We start from the raw sequence: 25843 nt of genomic DNA, 5'->3' as shown, positions 1-25843 counted from the left end.
CAGGGATTAGGGGCATCAATAACAAAACAACTGATTAGCATTTTACCATCATCTCGGTTTTATTTTGTCACCACACCATTCAATAAATACAAATACAAACCGGCTTCATGTTCTTAAGCAACAGTATTAAAAACGTCATACAGTTAGACACGTGACAAAATAGAAACAAGTGAAGCAGAGTAAAACTGAGATCAACAAGATGCTCAAGGTTAGCACAGAAACGAAGCAGCTCAGCATCTTGGAGATTCTCTGTGTGGTCTCAAAAAAAAAGGGGAAAAAATGGACTTGATCACTTGTGGAAATAATCTCAAAGTGGACATGAATCCTTTTAGAAACTGGCTGAAACCCCCATAAAACAAACAAAAACAAAAGTTGTCCATTTCCCTTTTCTTTTTTTTTTTTTTTAAAAGTTGAACTTCACCTCGTCACCCAGTGGGTTTAATGTCACGTCCATCTGTACAGCTGTTTCGCTGTAATTTAAAACACAACACATGCACACACAAACATACACATCTGGACTCACACAGATTCACACATTCATGTGTCTTTACGGTGTCCAGTGAGAGCACTTTGAAATAGCTATAGTACAGTAGCTAAGGTTATGCTCCAAAATAGAAGACCTGTCAGTGAGATTCAACTGAAATGCAAAGCTTCCATTCGTAAGCTGCCTTGTTAAGCTGCTGAATAAGTTTTCTTTTTAAAGCAAGCAAATATTTCCAGGAAAATTTCATGAAAGGAAGCAGAAGTCTGCAGGTTTGTAGTAGCTGTTTGGTCATCTCCAAGGTCACTAATCACGAGGAAAATGCTCTCATTTATTCAAGTTTTCATCTTCTAATTTTCCACCTCTGCTCCTCTTTGTCCTTTACAATCTTGAAGCTGACGACAAGGTGGGTGGGAGATGGCGGGGTGGGGACTAGGGGTGGGATTTATTTGGCCCAGAATGCAGTCCTGGGTTTGGGTGAAGGGTCCTCTTAAAAAGGTCGTCATCAGGGTTATTTGAGTGTTCTGTATTAGGTCAGTGTCTCCGGCTTGGTGGTTTGTCTACAGCCTTCATCTTGAGATCAACTTCGTCTCCCAAATCTATTGGAAAAAGAAATGATGACATTAGATTTAATTTCCAATTCAAATATGACGATAAACTGCGTTTGGCTGGCGTTTTGAACGGCGTCATGCATGAGGTCAGCATATTGCATGGCTGTTTAGCTCAAGTGCAAGCATTTTGTTATTAACCTTGTGTGTATGTTTTGCTTTTGCTCATTTCAAAAGTAAAAACGGCAAAAAGTGACAAGGAGACAAGTGAGCAAACCATGTCTGTGGAGTCAGATGTTGCTCTTTCATCCTTCTGCTGTGGCTCTCTGGTGAATTCAAAATTAAATAATGTGGTGTTCGTTGCTGAATAAAAGAAGAAGCTCTTTTGACTCCCAGAGGTAGCACTTGCAGGAAGAACACTATTGCAGCTTCATCGGCTGATAAGTCGCCAGGTAATGCTTGGCTTAACTTTGCTTAGCTAACTGTGGAACTGACTGGAATTTCATTGTATTGCACACCAAAACAAAAACAAAGTGCAACATACAGTAATTGCAACCTGACAATTAAATAACACACATTCGACAAACTACAGATAACATAAAATCACAGACGATAAGGATTTAACGCCCTTAGTTAGTAAAAGTTTAGCATTGCATGGCACAATGCATGCTGGGAACCGCGCAGCTTCATCATCCCAATAATACTCCGTTTTTTCCTTCAATTTTAAAATTTTAATTAATTTGATGTTATTTGATGTTTTGGTGGTCTTGTAATTGGCCTCTCACAGGTCAGTCTATGACCACTGGTTTGGGGGAGGAGATTCACGATTGTTATGCGATTGGGCCACACAATTACACGCCTTTTTCTCATCATGTGTGGGGTCTCTTACATTTTAATAATCTGTTTTTAAAAATACATAACTATGCGTGTACCGGGCTTGAGAGGTGTGTTTAGCACTTACCGATGCAGTCAGGACAGCACGAGCCCTCTCTGCGAGTGATGCTGGAGCAGGTCTGCACTGGACATTGCTTACGCTGACATTTCGTCACACCATGCTGTGGGAAATAATAGAGAGATATTGGTTGGACCTGTTAGTAGGGAAACAAAAGTACATTGCTTCATTTTTCACTTTTATTAAGTTATACCCAGAGGAACTGGCCATGGTTCCCAAATAAAACACTGACACGTTGTTATTCATTAAAGTTAATATAGCAAACACAAGCAAACCTTATCGACACATCTGGCAGAAGCAAAGCAAAAATCTTCTACTTTGGATAGCTGAAGAATCTAAGTGCAATATTTACTTTCCGATTAGTTCACTTTTGATGCTTAACAACTCTCAAGAGAAATTTCTGCCTATTAGATTATCTCATGCACCACACGTCTCTACTTTTGTGAAACACATACAGTAGGTCTTCTTTCCTATGACAGTGCGCAGGAAGAAACTATAGTTGTAAATCCTGTGCACTAACCTGGCTGATGGTAGGTGTTCATTTTCATTTTTCATTCATTCATTTTCATTCGTTCATTTTCTACACCATGTAGTGCAAAGTTCAGTTCACCGTTCCAAAAATGAACTAGTTCAGTTTATAGTTCATAATTAAAGAAAATGGAACTAAGTTCACCATTCCAAGAATGAACTACTTCAGAGTTCTTTTTTTTCCTACATTTTGTTGAAGGGCGAGTACCCTAAAATTATTGGCATTTCATTTCCCCCATTGTTGCCATCCATTCAGTTCACACAAATTAGCCAGCTGCAGCTTTCACCCTACAATCTCAAAAACATGGAGAAACTTGTTGTCTTTTTTAAAATGAAGAATTAAAACAGAAACATGACTTTTGTCCTTAATGTGCAAACAAAAACATGCAACAGTATGACAGGAACGATGGTGAAAGGATATTGATAACTGCATTCCTCGCAGCTCTGGCTGACTATATTCATAAAATCCATCCATTTTCTGTACCGCTTTATCCTCACTAGGGTCGCGGGCGTGCTAGAGCCTATCCCAGCTATCCTCGGGCGAGAGGCGGGGTACACACTGAACTGGTCGCCAGCCAATCGCAGGGCACATATAAACAGACAACCATTCGCACTCACATTCACACCTACGGGCAATTTAGAGTCTTCAATCAACCTACCACGCATGTTTTTGGGATGTGGGAGGAAACCGGAGTGCCCAAAGAAAAGTGCCCAGCTCCACACGGGTGGGGCCGGGATTTGAACCCCGGTCCTCAGAACTGTGAGGCAGATGTGCTAACCAGTCGTCCACCGTGCCGCTCTTATAGAACATTCCAAAACAAAATTAATTCCATATTCTAACAGTGTGACCATTGTTTTAACTAAAGCATTCTGATTCAAATAATATTTTTTCTCGTAATCCATTTTTACAATACAATACAAATACAATACTGTTTTACAAAGGAACATATTCAATCCCATCTACGCAGTGTCCCTGAACGCACCTCGCGTTCTCACGCAGCTGCAACATGGCAGCCATGAATGGCGGCCTTGGGCGCACCAAATCGGTTGCCAAATACGGTGTTTATCCCCCGACACATGAAGGCTCGCATAGTGTGTTCAGCCGTGTTGTCCTGGAAGTCCCTAACAAAACCTGGCACTCTTGAATGAAAATGAATGAGCCAGAATGAGCGCATTCTCAATAACATTAATCAGGCAGAAATGAACTGAGTTCAGTTCACGTTCACCCAAAATATGAACTAGTTCATGAACTTTCGTTCATTGAACTCGTTCAGGTACAACACTGTTGATGGCCTGAGTTGGAATTGAGTTCCTTACAGAATAAACCAAATGAAGGAGCACACAATATTGTGCCAATATTGCTTCATCTTTCACCCAAACCCATAGGTAATGGGAAATGTAAGACAGAGGCAAGAGTTGGATCGTAAAATGCTTTAAATACATAAGCGGGTTTAATTGTCTGTGGGGATGAAAAACAAAAGATCATGAGCATAACTTTGACATGGTACGTAATCTAGATCTTGGACAAACGACACTTGGCCATTGCAACCACGGGAAGTAAAAAGTTGGTCTAATCGTTTGTAATGTTAACAGCTTCTGCTGAATCCTAGAAAATGATTAAAGTCCTTTTAATTGACTTAATTCGAACATGTATATCGGTTGCGCATGATTAAAATGTGGTAAACTGACTGATATTATTTCAGTATTTTCGAGGAGAAAATTATGTCAGTTTACCACATTTCAAATCATGTGCAACGGACTGATGTACATGATAAAATGAAGGACTTTTTTTTTCAGTGTAAGTAAATACTTTTTGGGACAAGCTGCTCTACTTCCATAGGTTGGTACCATTATTTTGGTTCGTTCGTTTTGTTGACCCAAACTCATCGAAGCATGTGTTTATGGAACTTGCCTTGTGCCCCAAAGTGTTCCTACAAAGTTGGAAGCATAAAATTGTCCAATTGAATCACGATTCAGCGGGATCTAGTCAAACATCTGATGAGAAATGAGCAATTAAGTCTCTAAACGTTTGTCCATATTAACTGGGTTCACGATCGCTTAGCTTTGACAATACTTACATCACACCAGCAGTTGATGCACTTCATTTCTCCCACCAGGGGTACCCACGGATGCCAGTTATCGCTGTTCTGGTAATAGTTCTTGCCGAATTTGCAGTGTCTCGGCCCATCTGCCTGCATCATGTCAGCGTGTTCCAGGTCCCCGGGGGTCTCCTCTTCCTCAGGACACTCTTTACAGCAGTCCGAGGGATTTCGTCTCACCGGATGACTGCATGTCAACACTGGACACGTCACCTTCTCACAGTGTACCTCACCGGTTGAACCCTGCGAGAAGTGACAGGAATTATGAGCCACTTCACTAAATGCTGTGAATGAATCAAAGCTTGATACTCATATCGTGCCTTAAAATAGTGAGCATATTTGTTGTAGTTACGAAATACTGCACATTATTTTGATAGACGATTCAATATAACAGAACAATCGACACAAGCGCAAGATGGTGATGATTGCATTTTAGGACAATCAGAGCAATTACAGGGGGCCCTTGGTTTACAACAGACTTCCGTTCCTATGGCTGCAGCGTAAAGCAAATCAGAACAGTCAGAACACATCACATCTATCGCAAACCTACGCTAACGCAATCGTTATCTATATACTTTTGCCCTTCTGAAATGTATTCGATGTTAGTTATAACTCGCCTAAGGAGAAATAGCCAGACACTTGTTAGAAAGCAGCCATCAAGTTGCATTTGAACTGCCTCCTTGCGTGCAAGTTTTTACCACATTGCATCTCTCATTATTGCCAATGCGCTTGTCCTGTCTCTTGTCTTCGAATGAGTTAACGTTTTCCCCTTGACAGTTACAATTACTGTAAACATTTGCATGAAAAACACTTCTAGGCCATTAATATAAAACATTCAAATGAAACAGTATGTATGACGGTTACCGAGTGTGCCGCTGCGCAAAATAGTTCATTGCGTGTCGTTTGTCACCTCCAAACATCGTATAGCGGGACCTTCATAAAACGAGGAACTCCTATATTGAGCATACAATCGCAGCCCCACTGTGCATATTTTCTTGATATCTGGGCTTTACTATGATATGGCGCGTATTAACCGTAATTATAGTCCCCAGTTAATTTCTTTCTTCTGCATTTCAGCTCTCAGTCAGCCATTTCTGAGAAAATGTTCATTGTAATTCCACATTTGACTCAAATGAACGAGTGAGACATATTCATGCCTGTTTTTTTCGGAGCTAACGCAAGTTAAATGACCCATTAGGGGCCTTGCAAAGTAAAGCCAGATGTGAGTGCTGGTGCATGTATACCTTGCAAGTGCAAACGGCACATTTAATGTAACCAAAGGGAGGTACAAAAGGATGCCATGTCGTTCCTGGGGCGTGCATCTGCTGGTCTCCCTCAAAATAACAACCTAAGAGAAAGACATTGCATTGTTACGTTGCGTATTGCTGGCAGGAAAATCCCCAAATAATTTGCAGTGTACTTGCAAACAGACCAATGACACAAACAGATTCTAGACGAGAGAAAGAAAAACACCCACCTTCAGGATTTTCTTCCACTTTTTCTGGAACTTTTGTGTCCTTTGCTTCCTTCTTCTCTGAAAGGAACAAAGAAATGGAGACGTAATATATGATTGTTTAACAAAAGTGGCACACATAAAAACTAGAAATGCATGGACTAAGGTGACCACAGTGTAAACTGCATCTACTATAAGAGCGGTAAAACAAAACAATCCCGTTCCACAAACAAGGTTGACTCAATTTAAACTGTTAACAGTCTTTTAAATGGCATTGAATCGATGAGGAAATGTAATCCAAATTGAATTAAAAGATGCGATTTTTGCCCTTCTCAAGTACTGTCACTAACACATTTGAATGTGATCCAGCATGATAAAAAAGGTGACCTGTTTACGACCCCAAAAAAAACTATACATGGGATCTTTGAGTTTACGGCGAAACAAACATATCGCCATTTTGAGCTTAAGAATGGCGCACAATTAAATTGTTTGCACATGGCAAAAGACGACTTAAAGTATGGACAAATTTGAGTTACATCGCCCCGGTAGAAACGGAAGCCTGTTGTAAACAGAGGACGCACTGAATTAATGATGTAGTGAAAAAAAAAAAAAAAGTCTCACCATCACAGACTGGGCAGCATTTGTCGTCAGGCTGGATAGTTTGGGAACAGGTCAACACCGGGCAGATTATTGGATCACAGATCACAGTTCGCTTCTACAATGAAAGAAAAATAGGATTTCCCAATTAGAGACTTGAGTAAGAAGAAGAAACATTCTTCCTTATAGACTCAACTTTCAAAGTCACATCTCACTGTGTTGCTTTTCATTTACCTGGCAGCTGCAGGAGAAACATTTATCATAATTGGGAGTCCAGCGGGATGCGTGAGCGTGGTACTGGTTCTCAAAGAAGCAGGTATGAGGGTCTTTCTTCAGCGCCTCGGGATCTTTGACAAAAAGGTCGTCAAACTCGGCCTCGTCTAAGCCCCCTGTAGTCCCAAACTCGCAGTTGTTGGGCACATGGACCTGAACAAATGACATAATCGGAAAATGGAAAGAAAGGAAAGCGAGATGTTGACGGAAAAGTGCGAATTGTTTCTAAATAGAGTTTCTCCGCTCACAGATGGCGAGCTATTGTTGCACCTGTTTGATATTAAAACAGCTGGACTCAACTGGCGCCCTTATTAACAGGAGAAATCATTAAAGCTGCCAGTGGGCTTACAGTCAAAAGAGGTGTGTTTTTGTGTGTGTGTGTGTGTGTGTGTGCATACGTGCATGTGTGTGCATGTAGCCCCAATAATAACACTTTCCTACATCACCTGCTGTCAGTGAAGGTGTGTGTGTGTTGTGTGTGTGTGTGTGTGTGTGCGGGCTTGTGAGTGCTAAGTTAACGATCACACAGACACATAAACTTTTACAAGAGCCCACTAAGGACTACCACATCCGGGTCTTTTCTGGTGCTAAGACATTACACTTGTGAGGTATAAAATTTAGTAAATATTTATTTCGGTTTTATAGTAGATACTTGTCTCCCCCACCCATTTCATTAGGAACTATCATGTCAATTTCATTCATCAATGTATTATGTAGCAGTGGTTTAATGCAATTTGTTTTTTTTTTACAATGGTGCTTCTATGGTTCATTAACTACTGTGCATCCATAAACATAATAAACACAGTTGTGAAATAATGCCTCTAATAGTGTCAAGAAAAACTAAGATAACTACCATCTTTGTACTGTACGTGCTCATTTCTTTAGATGCTGTTGTAGAGAATGTCATTGGATTGTTCTGGTGAAAATTCCTTCCAATATTTTATCCATTCATACATCCATCCATCCCTTTTCTACATCTTTTGCCGTCATTAGGTTAGCTGGTGAGCTGGGGCCTATCCCAGCTGACTTTGGGCGAGATGTCAGGGTACACCCAGGACAGGTTGCCAAGTAACATTTCCTCAAGACGTTTATTGCAGTCAAAGGTTATCCATTGGCTCTTTGCTATGTTGTGTTGTGATCTAGGATGAGCTTGCGAGCATACATAACTGTAAAATATATAAAATAGTTGTTACAAGAGAACGTGCGTGGCTAAGGTCAACATACTGCAGCTATGCTTGTAGTAAAAAATAAAGGTGTCATGCTTTTCCAGTAGACTGTTTTACATTTCAATATACTTATGTATCCATGAGGCAAACACGGAGCATAAATGTTTGAGAAAATACAAAAAAATAATTCAATTCATATGTCAAGCTGACTAAGTAAGAAAACTTTTCTTCACATACCCGTCCACGAATTTCTCCCCTTGGATTGAGCTTGGTGCTGACCTGGATAAAGGCTGTTCCTCGGTCCAAGTGCTGCAGTAATTCAGCACTGATGTCCTTCAACACTCCATGAGCCTGGAGGAGACGAGAGCGAGGGGTTAAAACAGACTGAGATTGTGTTCTGGCTCTGCGTGTGCTTGTGGGCCTGTCGACCCAATGCTGCGTTTATCGACAGTGTTCGTGGTGATGTACCTGCGAGCCGTAGAAGCCAGTCAGCAGTCTCTTGTGATTGACACTGCTGTCATCCAGCTCCCCGATTTCAGCGAGGCCGTGCAGGTGGGCATTTACTGTAAGGTCGTCTGCCTTGTTGAGGCCCGCCACAACGATCTCATAATGAAGGTGACAATATTTGTCCACGGACACCCAGGCGTGGCCAGAAGCGCCGGTTCTAATTGGGGGCGACACAAAGTGGCCGGCAAGAGGGATGGGCAACTCTGGAGGAGGAAGTAAACAATTGAATGAGATGTATAGATGGATTTGTAAATGTGGAATGGCTAAAATTGCATCAACCAAGGATTCTTACCATGCCTTGGAGCCTCAAGGCCACTATAGGGCAGTGCTTTGATCTGGCCCCTCAATTCCCCATCCTGGTTTTGAGCTGTTGCCACATTGATGAAGAGTTCGTTCTGCAGCAGCATGTGAATGTTCCGGGCCTCCAAGCGACTCCAGCTGCCCACTGCCCTGCCTGTGGCCTTGTTGTACTCCGGCGTCAAGTCATAAAGTACTGAGCGCTTGTTTCGTCGCCGCGGCTTCAGCTCAATAGTGAGCCCGACCATGTCACCGGTGAGACCCGCAACTTGAAACTGAATTTGGGGAACAGGGTTGCAAATTTTGTTGAAATGCAGATATTGCTTCATTTTCAGTATCCATTAAACTAATTTATATTACTTCAGTACTGTGCGAAAATCTAAAGTTTTTAATGGGAACCGACTGATATGAATTTTTTGAGGCTGAAGCTTATTCCGATATTTGGCAGAGTAAAATTTGGATAACTTATTAATCGCCTGATTAATTAAAAATATATGTAATCAATACATCTTTTTTTTTGGACTCTTAACACTTTAAACAATAAAGATATGAATTACAGGCAGAAACTTTGACTGTTTAACAATACTTTGTATACATACATAGTATTTGTTTAACTTTAAAACAGGGAGAACTATCAGCATATTTGTTTGAATGAGTTTGTCTATGTTGTAATGTGGTAATGTGTAAAAATAAATAAATAAATAAATAAATAAAACATTTTTAAAAATTGCCGATTTGAAAAGGGCTGATATTGGCCGATTAAATAGGCTGGCCGATTAGTGGGTCTGGCCCTACTTTTTAAAATATTATTGTATCCAAAAGCTGTTGAAAATGTCATTGAAATAACCAATTTAGCGGTAGACTTTTTAAAATTGGCAATATGATAAATGTCTAATCTGAAAAATAACATTATTCATTAAAATCCCAGACATATCCATACCTGATAATCCAGTGTGCCGTTATCATGGAGGTTAAAGATAGCGGAGCCCATGCCTCCAGTCTTCCCAGGAGTCAGTGCATCACCGCTGGACAGCACACTTTGGATGGCTGAACCAGACACAAAGTGACGTTCATCAAAATCTTTTTAAGAGCATTTTTCCTCTCACATTACTGAGGTTCAACACACTCTCCCCACAGAGTAATCCTCACTTAAAACTGCTGCAGAGTCTGACAGCATGCAAAATGAGGCAATGATTACTGTCAAATTTATTTCTTAGTTGAGGGTAAAGAGGGTGTGCGATACTCAACATCGTGCTCGCACGAACATATCCAATGAAAAGTCAATCAGGGCACATATTCCTTTACATATGACCTACAACATCTGATTGTATGTGAAACGTTGCAGACCCATATGACGATAGAATATGTGGTCGCACAGTCTGGCGCATTCACAAAAACACACCCAAGGTAAAGTCTTGGTATGAGGTAACCCTTGCTGAATACAGCGAGTTTAAAAGGATTGAGAGGAATTAGGAGCAGAGGAGGGATAACACTGTATGAAAATGAAAAAAAAGGGGCAGAAAAATGTTGAAAGAAGAGGAACAAGAAAGACGAAGAAGAGGAGGAAAAGAGAAAAGTGGTGAAAAGACTGCGCTGGGTTCAAATTCTTCACACATTACATCACAGCACTAACATTAACAACCGACGCGGACCGTCAGGTGCAGCAGACTGTAACCTTAAGGAGCGGGAGTCAACTTTAGGTGTGCGTCTCTGTCTATTTTATGGGGGGTTGGGGTTTAAGGGGGCAAAGCACCGTTGCAAGTGCAACGTTCATATTGCATGTTATGATATGACCGTGTGTGTGCTTTAACAGTGACAGACAATCATGCTGTCCAAAATATTCTTGAAACTTTCGACCGTTCTGTCGATCTCTTCACACAAAATTTTGGTGGGACAGAAATTCGAGCATAACGTCGAAAATTATGTAACTGGAGAATGAATAGAGGAAGTCACCAATAGCAATGGCGAAAATTTCCATCCATTTTCTGGATTCAATTAACCGAACAAGAATGTTTTTTTTTAATGTGGGAGGAAACTCAACCATGTGGAAAACAAAACACACAAGCGTGGGGAGAATATGCAAATTCCAGGGATTCAAACCTTGCACCTCAGAACTGTGAGGAAGGCTAACTGCTAGACACGGAAGGCTAACTGCTAGACACGTGCTACCATCAAAACCTTTTTTTTTTTTTTTTTTATAAGCCAACAGTAGAATGGCACACTGAAGATCTTCACCGCAAAGACGACAAAGCATAGTTTTTGCAGGGTTTTTTTTTGGTTCAAAGCAGGGGTGACAAATGTGCAGCCCGGACAGTCAGGGGGTCCAATCAGGCCAGTGGGGACACAACACATTATCTGCAATTTTTCCATAAAATTAACTGTTGTCTCTAAATCTGTACACTGGAGGGCGCAGTGACGACCACTTACTGTAAATGACATTCTGCAATTGGCTGTTAATCAGAATTGTACACCTGATACTGATGCACTTGTGAAGGATACAAAAAATGCCAAGTTTCAGGAGCAAAGTAAGCCTTTTTTTAACTTTTTTTTTTCATGCACTGTCGCAACTTGTATGTATGTTTATGTATACATTTACAAGGCAGAGGGGCATTTGCATCCTCAGTCTGAAAAGTTGCCACTTTAATTTGTATGATGCGATAAGTCAGTTGAGGTTGCGAGATTTCTGGACGGATATGAAAATGTATGATAATTTAAAATGATTTCTAAATAAGTTGTTTTATAAAAGGTCCATACAATACTGTATGTGATCGGTAAGTTGTACAAGTGTAAATAAAAACACTGCTTCATAATATTGTTGAAATTGCACTAATTTCTGTTGAGAAATTTCAGATTGCTTATATGATTTGAAAAAAGACAACATTTTCGAAATGTACTTCTAATTCCAATTTGTAGGTATTTGCACTAAAAAAAGAGAAACAATTTGAATTCATTAAGTATAGCTTATTCGTCCACGAATAAACCGGTCCGGCCCACTTGAGATCAAATTGGGGTGAATGCGGGCCCTGATCGAAAATGGAATTGACACCTCTGGTTTAAACATGAGACATTTTCCAGAACCAAGTCTAGTTTCAACAGTAGCCATACAGTACATGCACTGTATCTTTGGTTACACTTACTGTCACATGATTTTCTGCCCGTAATGAATCCAGAGATCTGCAGGGGATTGTGACCCTGTGTTGCTACGGCGATCTCTAGCTGCCCAGCGAGACAGCCAGAAGAGTTCGCGGCTATTCAGGTCTGTCAGCACCTCTGCAAAGTCTGGATCCTGCACAGATTGGAACGGTAGGGCAGAAGCTAAGATGCTGATTCAACAAACAGTTGAAGTCATTCCTCCTGTTATACAACCACAGTCATCACTTACTTAATCAAAATATCAAATATCGACCAACTGTTTCCAACTTCAAAATGTTTCATAAAGATGAGCTGAGAACAGCCAAGCCAAGCAAAAGAGTGAGTGGACAACAAAATCTCTCGTGCAGAAATTCGGTAAACACCTGTGCTTTAATGCTTCAATAATATTGCTTGCATTGCAGTTGCATGTTCAGACAAATTGCTCACAGACGGACTACGCTCGAGGGTGAGAATGGGTGCGAACATTAATACGAAATGCTAGATTAAAATGGCAGATGTACATCGAAGTGTTGAAGAAATGTTAGTTTTATGACCCCGGGGCCTCAGTTCCGCATAAATATGCTGCAGTATAAATATACGTGTAGCATAAAGCCGTGCAGGGGGGAGCCAAAAGAATGTAATATGTACTGGACGGAATGGGCACCATAAGCATGACAGAAAATGGAGTGAATTATTGTTGTTCTTTCACGCACTTCACAAAGAACTATGGTGTCAACACTCATTGCAGCAGAAAGAAGGCTTGTGAGCAACATGTTTTTGGATTCCTTAGGTATTCAACTTGAGCCACAATGAGTCAGTGAATTGCATTTATGGCTGGAGCTCCAGGACACTAAAAAGAAGTCATGTGGCAGTGGCAGAACGCAAGCTTTTCACATGGTCACGCTCGCTGACAGGCCTGAAAGAGACACGTCTCTCCTTCACGCCATTCCAGGCACAATTCAAACCAGGCCCTCCTTTCATCGATTCTCCTCCCCCCTTTTCCTCTCTCCATCCATCTCTGCCCACAGACCACTAACCACTGGCATGTGTGAGAAGTGTGGATGCAGTCCATCGTCCGTCTTCCGTCTCTCATCCCGGCGTCGCATCTGTCTCCAGCAAAGAGACACTCTCCTTCACAAAAACACTTTCTCTTCTTTCCTGTTTCCCCTCACTCTTCCATCCATTTTCTTTCTCTTATCATGTCTCGGAGTAGTTAGCTTAGATCAGAGCGATGACGAGAAGAGCACTCGGATGTGGTGGTCAGACCACATCCATCTCGGAGGGAAAGGGAGGGCGTCTCACTGTATCTTTTGCTCTTTAACTACTCCACCCCCCCCTAATTTTAAAGCTGAGACTAAACCCTCAAACTACACCACTTCTTACATACTGCCAAGGAGGTTTATGTTTTGTGTCGGTGTTTATTTGTTAGTTGCGACTAGTATGCAAAATGTTGGTGGAACTGTAAGGCATAAGTCAAGGAAAGATCCATTACATTACAAAAATATGGATAAATTAATCTTTGTCCATCTGGAAGCAACCTTTAATTTACAGTGCATGAATACCAATGAGAAAAGCTCGGCACAAGCGGGAATCATGGCAGTCACGAAGGTGTGCAATGTTGGATTGGGATAGTTCTGCATTGCCTTTATGAAGCACCCTTGTAGTTTATTTATTTTTTGTGTTGTTTATTTGTCAAATGACTCATCATCAGCTGCTTTGACTATTACTCACATGAGATGTGATGTTGGCCTGGATCTCTCTCAGGGTGTGTTGCCTGTAAAGAAGTTGGACTCGAATGGGAACCAAAAGGGGTTCTGTGGAGGGAAAAAAACAGCTCAACTCACTTAGAAACGAAAATCGAGTAAGTGCGGTGACAGAATGAGTGATGGAGTGAAAATAACTACAGAAAAGTCTTTATTTTTCCAAACAAAATGAACAGGGTTTTCTCTTTAGTTATATACCGTATAGAGTATTTTAAACTCGATCGTCTTCCCCTACCTTTGTCTTTGTTTTTGATGAGGCCTTGAAGGATGAGGATGAAGTGGAGGTTGTTCTCAGTGTCACTTAGCGTCAACATGGCAATACCGCCCATGCCTGCGTTCTCCACCTCTGACGTCAGTGTGGAGCTAAATGTCTCTGTTCACAATGAATGAGAAACATAAACTCGCTATTTGTACTCTTTTACAGACCTTTGAAAATGTACAAACAATTCTGCCTTTTTCTAAATACTGAGATGACTGAGAACTACAGCGCAGAAACAAAAACAGCATGCTAACCCACGCATTGGTCACGTCGTTATGTACATTTGCAGAACGCAATGAGATCCAGTACAGCTCAATACAATACACTACTTAGAAATTCTGCTTATGAAGACATTAATTGTCCATTTTAATTGACATGTCAATTTAACAATCCAAGTATGTTTATTAGTGTGTTTGTAGTTTGCTGTGTTGTGGAACTATACTGTATCACACTGAGAAGCAGTTTGATTATTTTTGCTTTGATTGCTATGCAAACGTAGCCCACTGCAAACTACAATATATAATAAAAAAAACTTGCCATGCTCTGCGATGACAAAGATAGATGGCATAGGCCAAAAAAGCTTGCAATTTGACATTTGCCCTTTGATACCGGAGTCTGATCGGGGCGGATTTGGGCAAATTCGCTAGCCAGAATTCGACAACATACATATACACCCAAAATAGTAGCATCAAATCAAAACAGATAACTTTCTGTTCAATTTCAGGAATGTTTCCTTGAGACTTTTTGTGCGTTCTGTTATGATAAACATGTTCAGCAAATTTCAGAAATGGAGGTCTACTAATGTTGAGGCTGGTAAGTGTAAATCAACAATGAAATGATGTCCCAAAATGGCTCACCGGCGAACAGAGCCCTGTGTTTGATGATCTTCCCTTCCACTTCCTCTTGTCGGCCGCTTGACGTGCTCATGCTGATGCGCAACTGCTCATTGTGCAGCTGTCGCAGAAGAGGCTTGGCTACATTTTTCCATACACCACAAATCTATGCACCCAAAACAAGAACAAAACCAAAAAAAAGGAAAAGGTTAAAACTGGGATTATTCATTCTCTACACGGTACAGATTCAGGCCTACAGAGATGCATACAGTACAGACCCTTTCCAAAAAATTTCAATATCAGGGAAAGGTTTATTTATTTCCATAATTTAATTGAAAAAGTTAGACTTTCATAGTTTATAGATTCAGGGCTCACAATTTAAACAATTTCAAGTATTTATTTGTTTATATTTTACATAATTTGGGCTTCGAGCTCATAAAACCCACAAAATCAAGAATTCAAAAAACTTTAATACTGTGAAGAAATTACAATTCTCGGTTTTTGTAGAAAAAAAAGAAAGAAATTAGGGTCGCATTAAATCAATCAAAATATGGTACTTTCAAAACTTTTCAATACTTGGTTGGAATCCCTTTGCTTTAAATCACTGCCTCGATGCGCCGTGGCACTGAAGCAATCAGCCTGTGGCATTACCCGAGTTATGAAAGCCCAGATTTCCTTGATGCTTCCTGTCAGTTCTTCTTTGTTTTTGGGTCTGGTGCCCTTCATTTTCCTCTTGATAACACCCCATAGATTCTCAATGGGGTTTAGAGTTAGCTGGCCAGTCAAGTGCTATGATGGCATAGGCATCAAACCAGGTTTTGGTGCTTCTGGCGGTATGGGCAGGGGCCAGGTCCTGCTGGAAGATGAAATCTCCATCTCCATACAGATCCTCAGCAGAAGGAATTATGAAGTCCTCTAACACATTCTGGTAAACTGTTGCGGAGACCTTGGATTTAAGAAAGAGTTTACCAACACCTGCACTGGACATTGCACCCCAAATCATGACTGACTGGATATTTCACACTGGACATCAAGCAGCTTGGGTTCTGTTCTTCAGCCGTCTTCCTCCAAACCCTTGGACCTTGATTCCCGAATGAAAGGCACAGTTTACTTTCATCGGAAAAGAGGACCTGGGACAGTCCAGTCCTTCTTCTCCTTGGCCCAGTTGAGACCCTTTCTATGTTGATGTCTATGTCTTTTCTATGCAGAAGTGGCTTGACCCGAGTAACCCGACAGTTGTAGCCCATCTTCCGGATGCGTCGGAACATGGTGTTTTTTGAAGCTGTGACTCCCGCCTCATTGCACACTTTCTGGATCTCTGCTAGATTCTTGAATCTTCTCTGTCTGATAATCCGCTGAAGCCCACGGTCATCTCTTTTGCTGGTCCATCTTCTCCTGCCACATTTTGTCCTTCCACTAGACTTTCCATTGATATGCTTGGACACAGCACTCTGTGAACAGCCAGCCTCCTTAGCTATGAACTTTTGTGGCTTACACATCCTATGGAGGGTATCAATGATGGGCTTCTGGCCAGTTGTCAAGTCTGCAGTCTTCGCCATATTGAACCCAACTGAGACAACTGAACCAAACTGAAGCAATTGAATGACACCTGGGGAAACTTGTGCAGGTGCTTTGAGTTTAGTAGATGATTAGTGTGTGACACTCAGTTTAAAACATTTATGGCCTGCAAAATTTTGGGCTGATTTCTTCACAGTATTCTAAGTTTTTGAATTCCTGATTTCGTGGGTTGTATGAGCTGGGAGCCCAAATTATGTAAAAATAAACAAATAAATACTTGAAATTGTTAAAATTGTGGGCCCTTCATCTATAATCTATGCAAGTAACATTTTTGAATGGAATTATGGAAATAAATAAACTTTTCCATGATATTCAACATTTTTGGAAAGGGTCTGTATATCCAGTGTTGGGGAGTAATTAATTATAAATCATGAGATTATGTGCTTTAATTACAAAAAGTATGTAATTGTAATCCATTCAATTACTGGGAGAAAATGTGCGATTAAATTACATTTGGAAATGTGCATGATTCCAACTTTAGTTAAATTTGAACAATAGCCGCAAAAGCTTGGATTTCTTTTTCATATCACTTCCTCCTTCTAAAGGCGCTCAGTGGCAGTGCTGGCTTTAACGGTCCCGTGCAAAGCCCCAAGCTGCCGCCCCCTGATGAAATTTCTTCCCCGTTCAAATCCCTTGTGACTGGCTCTCTCTGGTCATGTGCTATTCTGCTGTCGTCTCAAACGTGACATATTTTTTTCAAATATTGCCTTGAAGCGTCACCTTATGGTGCAATATATTAGTTTGTCTGAGATTTTGAAAAGCTTAGACTCATAGTTGCACTTTTGAACATAAAAGAACATTGACATTTGAACAGTTTCATTTTTATAAACATAGACTTGGATTTAATTATCTGGTTTGTCACATGAAGCAATATTATCGAAATGATGCACATTTGTCATGAGGTCAACATAGTATGTGGTACACAAACATATATTGCAACAAACTAATTTTTTTGTGATGTATTTCCATTTCATCATGTTTTGTTTTCAGTTTATTATTTGTGGAAAGAATAAATATGCGGTTAATTCCAACATAATTATCTATGGTTTTAATCCACTATTATAAGAAGGGTCCTGTTGATGCATTCATTCAAATTTAAGAAAAGTCATCAAAATCTAGACAAATGTAATTAGTTATATTACTTTGAGAAAGTAATTGAAATAGTTACACTACTATTACTTACTCTCAACAGGATAACTTGTAATTGTAAACAACTACTTTTCCAAAGGAATCATCCCAACACTAAGCATATCCAATGAGACATGAATACAACGTATCAAACGAGTGACTCTTCTTTCAACCCCAGACTGCAAGTGAAGAAATGTGCGCGCGTGCCGGCGCCTCATAACTCAAGAGTTCAGGGGTAATCTCCATTTTGATTAGCGAAGGTGTTTGTCCCCTTCCTAGGCGGTGATGTAACATGTGAAAAATCCTCTGCTTCCCAAAAGTTTTGCCCTGGCGAACTCCCTCATCCCCTTTTACGCACCGGAGTGTTTTCTCTACGGCTGTCTGGTGTTTGACACTGACATTTATCTAAAAATAATAATAGGCCAATTTCTGGGACCTGTGTTTAAGGGGCTCCTGCCTTATGGAGCTGTGTGTTTAGCCTGAAATGTTACACGTATATAACAGTTGACTGATTTATGAGGATAGTCTCAGTCTTTTGAATACAACTCAATGTCAGACACTTGAGGCAGTTTCCCTGAGATGTTCCATTATCCACGTTTGTGCAAGTAATTGTTGATTGCAAACAAAATGGTTCATGTTGGAGGGATGTCATGAAACCAGAGACTATGTGTGCATGCTGCTGTTTATTGCTGCAGCGTGAGTTATGGCAGAAGAAGTCATGGAGTCAATGCACACACATCATGGGGGAACTACTTCTCTCTCTCAGGAAACACATAGACATCCATGCATACGTCACAAAAAAACACTGCTAAGATGATCTGCTTTTTCCAGATGAAGTCTTACCATGTCTGATTGTCCCATGGAGACTTTGTACTCAAAAGCAGTGGCACCATCTGTACCCAGGAAGATGATTTTACTGGGCTGGGCCATTCTGGAATCACAACGGATATTCATTATACAAGTGAAATTATTGCAATCATTTACGGTCTTGTTTTGCCGATTCTTAGCAACTGTTTACTTTTGGTATGTGATGGAGAAGGCCAGGCTGCTCCTGGTCAGAGAGAAACGAGCTCTGGCAACTGCACTGGAACTCGGCAGCCATGATTCCGTCGCTCCTGTCAACAGTGCTACAAAGTCTGCAGAGAGTGTGAGTAATTTAGTCAACGACACATGCTTGCTTAAATCGTCATACTGTTTTGTTTTGCTTCTCATAATGAATATGCCATGAGTGATGTCAGTTTTTAAGTAGTTTTTGTGTGAACCGGTGATCCGTTTCTGGGTATTCCTGCTCACCAGTGCGGCTCTCCTCCGGGCCCATGTCCTCTGAGCTCAGGTAGGATCTGTCATTGTAAGACTTGTGCAAGTCGTCCTCTTTCCCTTTGGCTTTCTCATGGAAATACTCAAAGCTGTCCAGCATTTGGCCGGTCTGTTTTTTCTCTTTCTCACCTGCACATAGAGAAGAAACAAATGCTGCATGAATTCATCTGAATTTCCCACAAGTCAAATTTCAAACAATTACAGTATACTTATGTCTCATTTGGGAATGGGAACACTGTTATTCTCTCTCTATTATCTGGCAAGCCCAAATAAACTTTTCAGAGCACATCCTGCTACATGTTCCCCAAAGTCTGGTGGACAGATGAGACTACAGTGTCAGCTGTGTGCCTTTGTTTCTAAATTTGCATTTGAGGATGAAATATGTGAACATGGGCAGCTAGAGAGGAAGTGTGGCAACACGTGAGAAAGAAGAAAAGCAAGCTATATTAAAACAATGTGCATCAAGAGAGTGAGGACATCAGACACCGCTTCTTTTACTTTTGCAAAGAGGATTAAGAATATAAGGCACCATGCATCCTGATGCCAGCTCACAACTTCATGACAATTTTCTCGCATCAAAACAGGAGTTCAGAACTTTCGGAAAGAGTCTCCAACCCCATTAAAAATACATCGGGTACTCTGGCTTCCTCACACATTTCAAACACATGCAGGACCCTATGTGAATGTATGACTGTGAGTGTGAATTGTTTGGCTGCATGTCCCCTGCGATTGGCTGACAAACAAGTCCAGGCACTTGGATCCTTAGTTTTAGTTTGGTTTATTTATTTAGCACAAATTAAAAAAACAGTGCAGAGGGAAAGAAGCCGAGAGGGCTTGTACAGGCTGATGTGCTAGCCAGTCGCCCACCGTGCCGCCTCAAGAAATCGTATCAAATGTAATTTACTGGTACCCCAGGAACAAGTAGAAAAACTAAAGAAAACAAATTAAAGAATGAAAAATCATATGAAGAACACATGAATGCAGAATATAGATTTCATGACAATGAGGGGGGGTGGGGGGTGGGGGGGGGTCAACCAATGTGAAGACTCAATGACAAGATTAGATGTGTTTTTAAAGACTTTTTAAAAGGCTAGGTAAAATGGGATAGATTTCAATGATACAGCCATGACATTCGGGTTTTGGACCTCTAAATGTAATATTAAACGAGTGCCAAGATGTCCGGCAGAAACTTAGATTAAAATTGGTACAATGTCTAGTTGGGTACAAATGAAAGTCAGATGAGAATGCAAAGAAACTTTGAAAAGGGTCAGGTAGATTATGCTGATTGTTGATATACTTACAGTATGCATGAAACGGCAGGAATGGAGTGTATTGAGCTTATGACAAGGTAACATTGAGTATTGTCTTAAAAGAGGTGCAGACGGTTCATGTCTGCCAAACTGAGAAATTGTTCTTAAGAATCTCTTCTGGCATATCAGTAATTTGTTCAGATTCGTTGGATACGTTGTAGCCCAGAAAATGTTACAATAGTTCATGAATGAAAAAAAAAAAAAAAAAATTACAATACATAATTAAGTGAGCAGAAGGATGGATCAGGGGACAAACCTTTTTCAGAGTATTTTCATTTATCTTTTTGTTACTAGATTAACATAATTATTCTAATTTAGACTTTCCTCCAAAACAACACCAAAAAACTTAGTATGAGACACTTGAGAAATTTCAGCTCCAGTAATTAATATTTTAATTTTTACCACAGAATATCATGTAATTACATTTTTTTACATTAAGAGTTACCTTATTAATCTGAAGCCAGTTAAAGACAGCTGAGAAGTCACTGTTTACACGTTATATAAGAGATTTAATATAATCACTAATAGCGAGTAGACAGGTATCATCAGCAAATAATAAGAGGAGAAGATTATTGCAAGACATAGGCAGGTCATTAATGGAAATTAAAAATAATAAAGGACTCAGAATTGATCCCAGTGGCACCCTTGAAAAAAATACTATTTTTGAGGTACCTGATTAACCACTTAAAGGCAATATCCTGTATTCCGTATCTATTAGGTTTAGAAATTAGAATTGCATGGTCAGCAGAATCAAATGCTTTACTTAGGTTATGAAAAACAACGAGGGCATGTTTTTCCCTATCTAATACTGAAGAGATGTGATTAACCAGTTGCAGTAAAGCATGCTTGGTGGAATATTTTGGAAGCCATATTGATGACCGTACAGGATGTTACAAGTAGCGTAGTGCTGTAAGAGTCTTACATAGACAAGTTTTCTAGGATCTTGGATAAACAGGAGAAAAAAAAAGATATTGGACGATAGTTGTCAAAGATCCTAATATTGCCAAATTTGAAAATGGGAACGACTTTAGCAATTTTGAGTTATTGAGGGACAATACCAGACTGTAATGATAAAGTGAAAATGTAACTTAGGGGACAAATGATATAAATAGTAGTTTGTTTGATAAGACCGCTTTTAATACCATCATAACATTGGGTGGAAATGTTCAAGTTCTTAATTATTTGATGCACTTCATCAGCACTAGGAGGATCAAACCCAGATAGAGCAGATACTGGACCTTTTGTAAGGCTACATGTGTTTACATCAGAATCCTGTATACTAGATGCCAGAGTAGGGCTGCTATTGACAAAAAAAATAAAGCACTCAGCTATGTCTCTTGGATCACAAAGAGCCCCTTCCTTTCCAATAATCTCAACAGGAGTAGCAACCGGAGTTTGCTTTCAATTTAGTAATTGATCGACAAGGTTCGAAGTTGATTAAATGCTCTTCTAAGCTTAGGTAAAGCTATTTGCGGAGTTTTTTTTTTGCCTTTCTTACTTATAGTCCATTCATTTTTATATTTTTTTTTATAGATTTCATCATTCTTAGAAGTTGGATTACTCATAGCTTTTCTAAAAAGTGTATTTTTCTTACGAGACATTTTCTTTTAAGATCATTTGTTATCCATGGTTTCCCTTTATATGAGTTATTCATATTTTTTGGGCTGATCATCGGAAAGCTAGTCTCAAAAACTGAACTAAAAATAACTACACAACTACTAAAGTAACTCTTACCCAAAGTCATCTTGGATAGGCTCTAGTGGACCCACGACTGAAAATGGATAGACCGATGGTAATTTTTGTTTAGAGGAATTACTGTGTATGAAAATAAAATAAAAATTCATTTAAAAAACTGCAATAGATGAAATCCTGGAAGTGTTGACCAATTATTTATAGCATTATTCACTCATTCATTTTCCGTACCGGTTTCCGCAAGAGGGTCGTGGGCGTACTGGAGCCTATCTCAGCTATCTTTGGGCGAGAGGCAGGGAACACTCTGAACTGCTCACCAGCCAATCGCAAGACACTTATAAACAAACAACCATTCGCACTCAGATTCCCAACTAAGGGCAATTTAGAGTCTTCAATCAACCTACCATGTATGTTTTTGGGATGTGGGGGGGATCTGGAGTACCCGGCGACAACCCACACAGGCACTGGGAGAATATGCAAACTCCACACAGGCGAGGCCGGATTAGAACCCGGGTCCTCAGAACTGGGAGGCCGATGTGCTAACGAGTCCGCCACCATGCCGCTCAATATAGTATTATTGATACAAATTTGAAACTTTCATACATGCAATTCAATGTCATTAAGTGATACTTTAGAGAGGTGCAGGTATTCCATTTGCCTTTAAAGGGCATGTGCTCTGCTTGAGGAATATGAACATCAACCCATGCGGACATGCGAATGACAGGCGATTTCTTTAAGCACTGTGCATCACACTGAGGGGCTCCACGATGTAGGCAGTGCAAAGAATTATGGGAAGTACTGCCGGCACATCCTGCTGCTTCCTAGAAATCTTTGCGGTACTCTTTTTAACTACAGTAGCGTACTTAACTGTACTGTCGAAAATTAAGCTAAACATTGCTCTTTACTTGTTTTTGTTCCTGTCAATATTGTTATGAGTGTGTGCATTAGCAATACGTCAGCCTAGGTTGCTATTTGTGAATTTATTTCACGAAACTCTGACTGGCTTGTGTGCTAAACAGTGGCATTCCTGCCATTTTCATGGCAATTTGGTGACTTACCAAATGTGTGAGTTGAAATTGCTCAGTAATCTTTCTTTTTCTGGAAAGTAAAAGAGCCCATTTATCCTTATGTGACTTAATGCTAATACATTATAGTCAAATAGTCAATAATGCTAAGTGTAACAAAGATCTGCAGCTGAGTAACTGCACCACACTGATCAATAAAAAAAAAACAATCCGCAATGCACTGACTCCGCAATAAGTGAATCGGGATATCGCGAGGGATTACTGTATACCTATATGTATTCATATCTACAAACATGAAGAAATGTAAATGCACTGACATTAAAATATTATTTTCCACAATTGTCACCTCAATTCTTGCTCTTTTTAAAGAAACTAAATGGACTTGCTGCTTTCTGTCTCGGTGTCTTATTTGCTCACGCACATGATCATTCCTCACTGCTTCACAGGGAGCACCTGTTGGCTTCTGTGTTTTATCACACTCAACTCATGTCTCCCTATCGTTGTACTGAATACTCAGGTGTATCAGCTACACACACACACACCTTTTCCATCACTTGCACAAACATACAAGCTGCCTTTATGCCAAAGCTAAGACAAACACACTCACCCTTGTCCTTAAAACATGACCACAACACACATACAAAGTCCTGATCCTGTCCTAATTTTGACATGGCACACACACACATATGCACACACACACACACACACACGCACACGCACACATACAGAACACAGTTTCCCCACTTATTGAGGCTGCAATGCTTTACCTTCACTTTCCATTCCATTACCAGACACACAACATAGAAAAAAAACACCCAATCTACTGAATAAGAGCAGCAGAAACACCCACGTAGTGTGTTTGTGTGTGTGTGTGTGTGGGGGGGGGGGGGGGTCGTCAAGGTAGGCAACGCCACGAGGCTGTTATTATGTAGGGTTGGATGAGAGAAGAGGAAATGAAGAAAGCTTTTAAAAGACAAACCACACATGTGGACTACCTTTTGGACAGGTCTTGCAACAATGTCCAGGCAGCAGAATGGGATCATCACAGTCCGGGTCCGGACAGTCCTGTTTAATGTTCTTGCAGTTGACTTTCCCAAATACCTTCCCACGCCGACTCTTTTGCTGCACAACATCATTGGAAGTCGATAAATTTAGCCACAGTACATTTGATTACAAATTGGCTTGATACAGCAAAAGAAGGATGGTATTGAGGACTTACAGGGTCACAGTGGCACTGGACACAATGCATTACACCAAAGGGCTCCCCCAGATCTGGATGCCATGCGTCCTCCAGGGAATAGAATCGACCCCCAAATGCGCATCCTGTAAAAGAAATATTCGTGAACAAACGCTATAACATGAACTATTTGACTCGACTTCACCACCACTTTCAACATGGTCCCTGATGTTTTTGAGCAAGAAATGTGTGACACACATAAACTAACCAACAACATCTTGCACAGCTCAATGCCCAGGCATGTTGGAAGGGATTGAAAGTCCCAGAATGCCTCACAGGTTTTGAGTCTCTCAGCCCTGTATCCACCCTCATCGCAATGATCCAAGATTGGGGTCAGTGCCCTGTAACACTGAGACTGCATGACCCTGTGACCGCCTCCTCTGTACAGTTACAATGCAGCACTGTCGTAAGATTTGGGTTACATTGCGTCAGTGTAACGGGGGCATCATGTGCTGACTTGAAATACTTAGTCTTAGTCCCTGGTCAGGCTTTAGACTACATAGAAAGAATATACTTAATACAGTAAAAAATAATATGAATAAATAAATAGAGTGAAGCGATTTAAGAAACATAGTGTGTGTGTGTGTGTGTGTGTGTGTGTGTGTGTGTGTGTGTGTGTTCAAAACTGTGCCCCTCTGACAAAACGCCTGGCTCAGCACGACCCCCCCCCCTCCCCCCATTAAAATTGGTCTAGAACCGCCACTGGATGGGAGCCATTCAACTTTCCACTCAGCGATTATCAGAGGTTCCCTGACATCTATGTATGCTCCAGTGTTGTCTTTCAAAAGAACATTATTTATATACAATATGGAGCTTCAAAGCAGTTTTTTTTTTTGTTTTAATGGGAGGTACTAATTAGTATCATCTTCTATGCATGGGTCGCTGTGACACATTGGATTTAAATAGAAAACAGGCAAAATTAAATTGAAAGAGGATTGTAGTCAAAAAACTGGTCGAGTTAGAGGACATAAGGTTTCGACTCAGTGCTATTGTGTTTTATTATTGGTATGTTGACATCTTGATTTAGTTTTGCGCATGCTGAGAATAAACAGGTTTCCATTGTCCCCTATTAAAATGATTGCACTCTTCAACTAGTCCAAACTGTGAGCCACTTCAGCCTGAAATGAATCATCTGCAAGGAACACGGGCTTGTAATGGAAAGACGACTGATTAGAGTTTCCATTGCAGAATTACACGTTGGGGAGCTCTCCCGGGTCGTTAGCTGCCTCGTAAAAAGCCGCAATAGGCTTTGAACGCGCGGGGATTTCACACACGCATCAAATGAGGTTATGACTCACATGTTTGCCTTTAGTTTACACATGCACGAAGCAAAGCAGAAGGGGGTTTAGCGACAAGGAAACTTGGACATCAACAGGCAAGAAACGCAAAGGCTTTTTGTTTTCTTTTTTCTTTTTGCAAAAGAAGCTTACTGTATAGTTCTCTCATGAGAACAGCAAAATAAAGTTGTAGTAGTCGAATAAGAGCTGCCGGCTTACCTGACAGGCCTTTAGAAGGCAGAGGTTCTCTCTCAGACTGGATGGGCAGCGAGTGAGGCTTGGGGCGCGAGGCGGCCTCCACGCACGCACACACGCAGCTGATCACGCACAGCACCGCGCGCAGCACGCGCGCACCAAGCAGCATCGCCGCGCTCCGTTTGCTCGATTCTCT

At 40.7% G+C, this 25843-nt stretch overlaps 1 protein-coding gene across 1 annotated transcript; it reads right to left on the bottom strand.

Moving 5' to 3' along the window:
* Positions 1-76: 76 nt before the first annotated feature.
* chrd (chordin) lies at positions 77-25843 on the bottom strand. Its single transcript, XM_061681487.1, is given in 22 exon segments — positions 77-1080; positions 1991-2084; positions 4588-4851; positions 5853-5956; positions 6086-6142; positions 6683-6776; positions 6893-7084; positions 8335-8448; positions 8566-8807; positions 8897-9176; positions 9842-9948; positions 12039-12123; positions 12125-12187; positions 13765-13847; positions 14032-14169; positions 14913-15054; positions 18438-18525; positions 18613-18730; positions 18888-19040; positions 23934-24060; positions 24158-24261; positions 25672-25843. Coding segments are annotated over 22 exon segments (2859 nt in total). The 5' UTR covers positions 25817-25843; the 3' UTR covers positions 77-1015.

Source organism: Phycodurus eques, chromosome 7, assembly GCF_024500275.1.
Source record: "Phycodurus eques isolate BA_2022a chromosome 7, UOR_Pequ_1.1, whole genome shotgun sequence".
Lineage (NCBI taxonomy): Eukaryota > Metazoa > Chordata > Actinopteri > Syngnathiformes > Syngnathidae > Phycodurus > Phycodurus eques.
Note: the sequence above shows the minus strand (reverse complement) of the source record. Positions and strands in the feature narration are given on the sequence as shown.